The sequence below is a fragment of the Pithys albifrons genome, chromosome 6 (assembly GCF_047495875.1).
Source record: "Pithys albifrons albifrons isolate INPA30051 chromosome 6, PitAlb_v1, whole genome shotgun sequence".
Classification (NCBI taxonomy): domain Eukaryota; kingdom Metazoa; phylum Chordata; class Aves; order Passeriformes; family Thamnophilidae; genus Pithys; species Pithys albifrons.
The window spans coordinates 46,407,531-46,417,369 of NC_092463.1; the positions used below are offsets into that span (position 1 = coordinate 46,407,531).

Genomic DNA, 9,839 nt, shown 5'->3' on the forward strand with positions numbered 1-9,839 from the left:
TGTGATGAAGTGACTGAGACTCCCTTCCATGTCCCACTGTGCCACTGGAGAGCAGAAGGGAGAGAACTGGAAATAAAGTTAATCCCAGGAGGAAAAGAGGAGTGAGGGAAATGTATTTTTTAAATTTTGTTTTAGTTCTCATGTTCCTACTCCAATTTGATTGGTAAAAAATTCAACTAATTTCCCCAAGTTGAGTTTCTTTTGCCAGTGACAGTAACTGGTGAGTGGTCTCCGCCTGTGGTCATCTTGACTCACAAGCCTTTTGTTATATTTTCTCTCCCCTGTCCAGTTGAGAAGGGGAATGATAGAGGAGTTTTGGTGAACACCTGGCAAACAGCCAGGGCAAACCACCATAGAACTAAAACCAGTATTCTGAAGACAGATACACAGCAGCAACAACATTTCCTAAGTTACTCCAAGTGGCACAGCTTTGTGATGGCCCTTTTAAAGCAATTATTATTTGCCCCAAAAATTTTACTTTTGTATCTGTACAAAAACATCTAGAAACTGTCCCTTACTAATTATTTGGAAATAATCCTTGAACAACAACAATAATAATAATAATAATAGTAAAGACATAAGGTCTCACCTTGTCTCAAATGTTAAGTATGTTCCACTTTGAAAACTACAACTAGAGAAATCAGGTAGAAGACTTTCTAAAATTCAACACACTGCGATTTTAACCCTCAATAGCTTCATCAGACAGTCTGGTTACACATCAATATGTCACAGCTTACACAGGCTGATGCAAAACATGACAAAGTGCCCAAGTCCACCACAGGGCGTAAGACAGACCAAAACCTCGTAACAATAAAGTAGCTGGCAGACCACTCACTCAAGGTCACAAAAAACATCCCTCAGTCTTACCTGAAAAGACAGATATAAAAAGTATGTTATTTAGGAAATCAGAGAAACAAGAAGAAAAAATCCACACTACAAAGAAATAAAGCTTCAAGTGGCATAACCCAGAAAGCTCCTGGAGATGTGACGTGGTGGGAAACTTGCAAAACACTCACCTCTACCAGGCACAACCCAGCTATTTACTTCAGGAGCACACACTAAACAAAAACAAGGTACTTCTGAAAACCATAGAGAGTTCACCAAGAAAGCACTTCATCTCTTTAAGCAAGGCTAAAACCAGGTATTTAAGAATTACCCAGAGAAACTGAGAAGAGCAGAATTGTGCCATAACAAAGGGCAGCTGTAGGTGAGGACATTCTATATGCTGGTTAGCTCCGAGCAGTACTTCTTAGGAAAACATTTTGTTTTGGTTGATCCACAAGATACATTTTCACTTAGGCATTCCATGGTGTTTTAATTCATACACAGACCAGTACACCAAGCAGGCATGGGGGTGTATCTTCCTCTCCGTTTACAGAAGTATACAATGAAGCAACATCACTGTCTTGATAACCATATTCTATAGTGTGAAGTTTTACAATAAAAAAGGAAGCAAGAAAACCTCCAAACCACACCATTTTGTTACATTTCTAGTCTCCTAAAGATTCTTTTCCCATTCTTAAGTTCAGCTAGAACAGTTTCATTTTGGAAGAACATAAAGTAATGTGTTTGTTCAAAATTAATGAAAAATAGTACAAGGACTGATTAAAGCATCCACGAAACCGGAATCAGAGCAAAACTGCAATTTCCACAGAAGGCATGTAAGTTATTGACAAGGATTTAATTAAATTACTGCTGTCAGCTAAAATCTGTGCCTCATTCAAAACCTAGAATCAAGTTTCTGTCCCTACTGATTGCCTCCTCCTACCTTTGATCTAATTTTTGCATATTGAGGATCAAGAGTCCCCCAGGGCTAGTTTATCACCTTTACAATCACATGTAACAAGCCACTTCCAAAAAGTAGTATTAATAAATGTTGAATGAATCACATTTAATGCAACTAGACAGTGAAATAAAGTAAACATACAGTCAAGGCAACTTTAAGAAAGGGCAACAGAGAACCTCTGGAATCACCATCATAAAATACTATCAAATTCTAAACCAAATGAGGAGGTGTCAAGGTATAAGTAACTCAATGATTTATCTCCCTCTCAGACAAAACTCAAGCCAACTGGGATCCTGTAACAAGGACAGAACAACCAAATTAAGAACACTACACTTTCACAGAACAACACATACCCTTTAACAAGAATCCATGAGAAAAAAAAATGAAAATTAAGAGACCTTTGTGTAAGCAAATAAAAACCAGAAATACAATTTCCATCTTTCTACTTTTTCACAGTAGAGGGTAGAGTTACACCCTAACACACTTGCAACTTCATTTCTCCAGTCACATCACTTTTCACCAGAGCTCAGCAACAGCACACTTCATTTAATGAACAATCCTCTGGTTTATCTCTATTGTCTCTACTGGAAGACCAGAGTTCAAAAATTCTGCCTGCTACAAAGACAACTTTTGTTACTGTTTAAAGTAAGTGATCTTAAACTGGGGAAACTCAATTTTCTTATGTGTGAAAGTTAAATAAGGGATGCTGCTATCCTTGCAATAATATTCAGAAGTAGCTACAATTTGCACAGCACTTCAGAAAGCCAAAGTGCCAATCAGTATTCAACAACTGTTACATTATTAAGCAGGCACATTTTGACATACACATGCCGACATTTAAGCTCTTCAGACCATTGACAATCACACCAAGAACTTGCTATTGCATCTGCTGTCGCTTGTTTACTGCTAAGTTTTCGTACTGTGAAATGAAGACAATTCTGTAGCTGATTCAGTCAAGAAATTCCTTCTCCCAGTAGGCTGTTCCCATTAAGCTAATCTAACACACTACACTCACACAAATTCTTCATTGCTTTAAAAGCAGTTTCAATTGCTTTAACCCTTTTATCATCCGGAGCAAACACACCAATTTAAATCAAGCCTCTGTCAAGTTACTGGCATGCTTGCAAAAGGTGCCCATAGATTCAACATCAATACAAAATGACACCTTACATCTGCCTATGCTGGTAGGCAAAGTGTGAGTCAAGTGAGAATAAAGGAAAGAAAAGATAAATTAAAAATCCTGATACTTAACATTCTTACCAACCGACCACCCATTCCCTACACTCTTTGGAGCTTCTCAGTAGAACTGTGTGGCTTGACAGATATTTTCAATAGTAAACAGAAAACACAAAGATGAGATACTGGTGAGTTCCACATTTGGGTTTTTTCAAGAGAAAAGAGACCAAAAGAATTGTTGGCCCATAAACTCTTAACAAACAACTGTACTGAACAATACTTTGTGGGACATAGTTCCCATTTTCTTTTCTCCCCTCACCACAACTGTTTCATCATACAAAATCTCAAGAATTGCTAAAAATATCTTTTGACTCTATCATGATTTTTCCCATAGCCAAACTCAACAGGGGTAGGACTCTCCAGAGGTACTTTTTTAGTTCAGAAGTCTCAGCTGTGACCTGTGAGGAGATGGCACATCTTTGCCTTCTTCAGCAAGTCCCAATGTCCAAACAGCACATGGATTTGACTAGCCAGCATCCCTAGCAAGTATCTTATTTGCTCCTGCCCTAAATGAACTTGCAGTGTTGTTGGACATGCCCTGTTGGAAAGCACACTAGCGAAAAAGAAAATAATCCACATGCCTCAAAAATCTCTAAACAAAATGTTCTGCATTCTGCACAGTAGAGCTGAATCATTGCTGGCCTGTGCCACTGACGCCTTAGGATTTTTGTATATTTGTAGATTTGTATATAACTGTATAGTCTGTCACACTTGAGGTAGCAGCTAACATTTTCTAACAGTCTCACAGTTTGTGCCACATTCCTAATTTCTGTTTAATGGTCTTCTCAACAGACAAGATTGCAGCAAGGACATCTTGTTTGGGACACAGGCACCTGGACTGGAGTAACAAGACATACTGTAGTCAAAACAAGACAGAAGGCCCAGAACCCTTGGGGGTGCTCCAGAACGGGGCAGTTCTGAGAGTGGTACCGGGGCAAAACGGTCTTGGGTTGGATGTAGCCATTAGATAGGATAATTAAATAGTGTTACAAATTTGTAAGAACCCTATACTGGTTGTAAGCCTATATACTTTGTGTACCTGAAAGCCTTTATTAAAGAACTGCTCTCTACTTTACCTATACTAATATTGTCTTGAAAGTTTTTTTCCTCGATTTCAGGCAACACCACAAATTGAGAGGATACTTACTCTACTCCTGAGTCTTGGGTTGGTACCTGTTTGAGTTCTCCACAAAGGTCTTGTGCAGAAAATAACATCTATTTCCTTCAAGTGTTCTTAGTGCTGTGCTTTGGTTTTTAGCCATATAAACTCCCAAGCGAAATTCCAAACTTACAAATGTAAGTTTGTAAACATTTTGAATGTTTAATAGTCCTTGGGTTAAACATGAAAGGGAAAAAAAAAAGCAGATTTCCTTGAAAGAAGCTACTATAGGTAACTTTATTTCTCTTCATTCTAACAAGGAATTTAAACATAGTTATTGTCCTCGGTCTCAAGATGGCACACTGCTTTCATACAATACAGTATGTTCACAAGAAATACTGATTTAACATGACACTAAATCTCATCACTATAGCTGTTTCTGAGCACCACCAACAGTGAAATTTATTTCTGCTGTGACAAAAAGAGGAACAACTGCTTTTAACTGTACACTGCTGGTTAATTTTTAACTAGAAGCAAAGTTACAGTAGACACTTTTTTATAATTAGTCACATCATCTATATTCTAGAAAAGGTTTTGTAACCTTTGTTTGTTGGTATGCTGCCAAACCTAACACTAACACTAAAGGATAACAAGTTCCCAGAAACAATCTCTGTGTTTGCTAAAGTTACGTGGGCTTGCAATATTCAATATCAGAATGTGAAACTTCACAGAAGCTTTAGCCCTGCAGAAGTTCCAGCAAATCTCCCATGTGCAGAGATGTATTTACATATTTGTAAGATAAGCACATTAAAATACTTTTAATAGGTAAAAGTCAGGCATCTGCTTACAGAGTGGGGGTTCTCAGAAATGGAACTAAAACCAGAGCACCTCTCATGGTACGTCCATGCTCCTTCTAAAACGATAGATGAGCTGTCCTTAAAATTACCGTGCAACAAAAGAATCACATACCTTCCTACTCAGTAGGCAGAACAAAAGCAATGTCATTAAGATTTATAACCAAGACTTTTTAGCTAATTATTAAAAAAGGTACATTTGTAGAAGAGTTCTTCCATGCACGTTAAGGAACTAAGGATTATTCATGCCGAACATACACTATGTTAAAAGAATCACTTGTCTCTAAAAGGAGGTGAATGAAAACCAAACTCCAAGTTCCAACTTCTTAATTCTTTCATGAACTCTTATTTTCCTAAGAATTCCAAATGCAAAGTTATTCCTTTCTTAAAATATCTCTTTCTATTAGTCTGTTAAGTAAATGTGAGGAAAACCTTAAGGAATACTATCAGCCTTCATTTAGGATTCCTAGAAGTTGATTTTTCCCCCTAAAGCTACATTAACTTCATTCAGTCTAGCAGGAATGTGAACATCTTTACAGAAACATAAGTGTTCAGAAAGACACAAGCCATGCTTCAGGTTTTCTGAAACATTTTTAAGTATGTGGCAACGTGTAGAAGATGCATCCTGAGATACGAAGGGCATTTTTTTCACATAATCCTGACAGAATAAGCAATACATAATACACACCCACAGAGAGCTTCAACTAAAAATATAGAATGATGATGCCAGCAGAAAATGGTCGGTTCTCTTGCTCTAAATGACAGTTCTAATAATTACAGGAGGTTTGAAAAGGTGGGTGGCCTAATAAAAAGAGGCCCTGAGGTGATGTTCTGACAGCCTTGGCCACACTGCCGAGTTTTCTAAACTACTTAGGAAATAGCAACAACTAGGCAGCACCGGGGTGATGTATTTAGGCAGACCAGATGCAGCAGCAAAAAAACAGAAGTCCTACACACGGTGCCCGAACCTCCCGTCTTGGGAGAGACCAAGTCAGACCGGAGCAGCACGCAGGGAAAACGGAGGAAGAATGGACCCCGTCCCGCTCCCCGCGGATGCTGCAGGAAGAGCACCGCCTCGTTTATTTGTGATTTAAAAGGATTAGCACACTCACTTAGAATTGGTATTGCAAGGGAAAGCAAAGGTCAGGCTCCGTGCCTGGGACGGGGCGCGGGCAGCCGAGGAGTCCGGGGCAGCCGGACTCCAGCTCCGACAGCGCCCGCGGGGCTGGACCCGGGCCGGGCACCCGCACCCCGACCCGGGCCGGGGCCGGACCCCCGCCCGTCGCCGGGCCGGCCGGTTCCTCCCGCTGCAGCGCCACCCGCCGTCGCCCGCCTAAAGCCTTAGCACGGAGCCGGGGCGGGCGGGGGGACACGCAGGACACAGACACCAAATTCGCCTTCCCCCCCACCCTCTCCCCAGCCCTGCCAAGAGTGTGAGCGACACCCGACACCGACCCCTCCAAACTCCAGAGAAATTCCTGCCCGGGACCGCGGAAGGACGGGAATGGGGGCGGGAGGGCTGGGGGCGACTTTTGTCTCTCTTTTTGCAACTGTGCGCCTTTACCTGACCAAGCCCTGGGGGGCACCGCTTCACTCCCGGACCCCCCAAGCGGGATATATCCCGAGGGAAGGGGGAGGAGAGGCCTCCTCTTCCTGCGCCCCCTTTTTGCAGAAAAGACGGGCGAGGAGGAATAGTTTGGGGCTGGGGGGGGTGTAAACGCCGCACCCAGCCTCCCGTCCTCCTCCCACCCCGTCTCGCCCATGTGCGCGTCCCCTCCGCCCGCGGGAGCCCGGCCGCGCTCCCGCCCCTGCCGGCGCAGCGCGGAGCAAAGTTTCCCCAAGTCCGACAACAAAAGGGACAGCGGCGCTCGCCTCCCCGTCGGCCCGGGCCCCGCAACGCTCCGGCGAACTTACCCCCGGCCGAGCCCGGCTCGCAGCGCAGCACCGACGCGGCCAGGAGCCGCAGCAGCAGCAGCAGCGGGAGCGGCGGCGCCGCCGCCTCCATGTTGAGCCGCCGCAGCCGCCGCCGCCGCCGGAGCCCACGGAGCGTCTCAGGCAGGCTCCATGCTCAGGGCGCTGCGCTCGGCGAGGAGGGAGGCGGGGAAGGGGGGAGGTGCTGGAGCCAACTCGACCCTCCTCCTCCTCCTCCTTCTCACGCCGCCGCCAGGGAGGGGGCTGGGATGGAGGATCCCAGCTCGCACCGCATCCCGGGAGTAGGCGGGGGCGAGCCGTCCCGCCGCGGCGTGTACCACGCGTGGGTACACCTGGCCGCGCGGGAAGGAGGTGGGATTTCAGGAGGTTCTTCTTTCTTTATTTTTTTTTAACTCGTTCCCTCTGGAGCAATTACTCCAAACCCAGTGGGGAAGGGTGGAGAAGATAGATCGCTGCGTGTTCAAAGAGCAACCTTCCCCGGGGGGATTTGGAAGTTAAGAGCGGGGACGCCAGCCCCTTTTTCTGTCTCCAGAAGAAAGGGTGGAAGTTCGCTTTTACCTTTCTCCTCTCCCCAAAACAAATGTTTTTTAAAGTCACTGTTATAAAAAAACATTTGTTTTCAAAGAAAAGTGTGTTCAACGACAATCTTTTGTTGTCTTTCCCCCCCTGCCCCTTAAGGATGCCACCTCCTCCTATTAACACATTACCACTAGGAAAGACACAGAGACTGCCCTGTGACATGAGGCCTTAGTAGCGGCGGGAGCAGGTACACAGGGCAGAGCAGCGCTCACTCACACTGAAACTGCTGCACCTTTCACAGGCCAGATGCTGCCCCTGCCTCCCTCGCAGGGATTTAAACAAACTGAGTAGGTCAAGAATTTTCATTCGAGTCTCCATTTCCCCTGAATTTTACAATAATTAAAAAAAGATGCTAGATGGCCTTTTACAGAGATGGCATTGACAGGGGTCTGCCTGGCATGCCCTTAAACCATCTTTGCAAGTCTCAGAGGAGGAGCTGTAAATTACAAGAAAGTACTTAACAATTGTATCTTATATTTAATAGTTTCATTTCATTTCAGAGGTGAATGAATTCCAGACTTCCCAGTGACCATGTCTTAATTTATCTGCCTTGCTGTAGGTGCTAGAGCAGCAGCTGAGATTTTTTTCTTGGTGCTCCATGGATCCCTGCCCAACTCAAATACCAGGATCAAATATTCTAGAATTGGTTTAGGTCCTCTTGGTTACTCCATTGCAGATGTCCCCTACAAGGGGAAAAGGTCTAGTGGTTTGGTTTGGTTTTAAAGTCAGTGGTATTCAACTTAGATAAGAAAGAAGTTTAAAAAAATCAAGGAGTTACAAAAGGCTTATAGTGCTGACCTTAAAGATGACCTGCAAAAGGAAAAAAGGTTTTCTTCTGTATCTTGCTGCTGCTTTAACGTATAAAGAACATGTTTTTTAAGGAGGGCTCATATTAGGTGGCATTTAAAACCTAGAAAAATTTCAACTTTCTTGAAGACATGAAAAGCAGAAGTTGGTCTTTTGTCATAGGTCTGTGCTAAACTGGAGCCCAAATCTAAGCTGCTGTAAGTAATTAAAAGCAAAACTTTGTGTGAACAACAACAGAATAAGGGGTTTCGTTTGGATCTTTTTAAAAAAACCCTGCCTACCACCAAACGAATAACTGGGAAAAAAGATTTCTTTACTGAAAACAGTGATTGGACTTTTCAATGGGTTGGCTCTCCTGCATGGGGAAATTACCCAACAGTGGTGGCATCACAGTAACTGGGGTTAATTACAGTGAAAGGCAGAGAAAAGGCACATGAAACAGTTGCACTTGCAGCAGGCAGTGAGGAGCTGCAGTGTATGTATCCCATCCTAACCCCCATCAGCTCAGGGGCCATAATACAAAACTGGTTTGTGTGCCTTCATGGAGAGCTGGCCTGTCCTGTGGTGGCCTCAGTGGCTCCAACTGAATCCCTTGTGCCACCAGGGCAATTGGATTCCCATCCTCCTTCCCCTAACAGGATCGGGGGTCAGTTGCTGAGATGACTTACCTGTAGTTCCAATGCCAGCACCAAGCCATGTGGGGTGTGTGTCTTCCTATAAAGTCTGGGGAGCAGCAACTTCTCTTTTAGCCAGCAGATGCTCCCAGCACTTGGGTCTTAGGTCCCAAGGTACCAAACTAGGAGTATGGCTGCTGCTATCCCTGCTCCATCCAAGCATTGTTTATCTCGTTATTTGCCCCGTCAAACTGTATGGGCAATCTAGGATTGGCAGCATTTTATACGAAAAGGGAGCAATAGCAGCATGTGAGCGATTAGAAGATTGGGTAATAGACTGACTCACAGCTAAAACAAAATGAGAAGAGAGATCAGGCCATGGAGGCAGGCAACTAGGGAAGAAAGTCTTACCAGAACACATCCCAGAACACATCTTTGGGGCTTTGACCATAACACCTTAAAAAAAAATTACTCTGAAGGCCTTCATGTAAAGTGATAGCAAAACTACTGGCAACCAGGAACACAGTATTACTCCAGAAGATAGCATTTTAAACTCAGTTCATATGTTGCAGCAGAGTTTGGAGGAAATTAGAGTTGTGCAACCCTGGAGTCTTACACATGTGCTGTGAAAGCTGCCTTCCACCTGTCCTCCAGCCCTACAAAAATTCCTCCAGCAAAACCAGGGAAGGCAAAGTTGTGATATTCCTGAAATGTCTGATGTATACATTTCTGCATGAAAGTAAAAAAACAGTTTAAACCAAAACAAAACCCAAAACAAAACAAAAAACTAAAACAAAACCAAGGAAAAAAATGAAAGAACCCATTTCACTGTCATACCAAAAGCATGGTTCTATCTTTCCTCTTATTGAAGAAAGAGGGATCTCTTTACATACTGTTGTATCTCACAGTACCCAAGTCAGACTGCAAAAGTA

General features: G+C 43.6%; 1 protein-coding gene across 2 annotated transcripts in view; it reads right to left on the minus strand.

The window, feature by feature from the left end:
- LRP5 (LDL receptor related protein 5) overlaps positions 1 to 7,052 on the minus strand; it is a 138,657-nt gene extending 131,605 nt beyond the window's left edge. For both annotated transcript variants that reach the window (XM_071558698.1, XM_071558697.1), the window contains exon 1: positions 6,890 to 7,052. In XM_071558698.1, the coding sequence (XP_071414799.1) occupies positions 6,890 to 6,980 (91 nt within the window). In that variant the 5' untranslated portion in view covers positions 6,981 to 7,052. The remainder of the gene's footprint in view (positions 1 to 6,889) is intronic.
- Between the last annotated feature and the right edge of the window lie 2,787 nt (positions 7,053 to 9,839).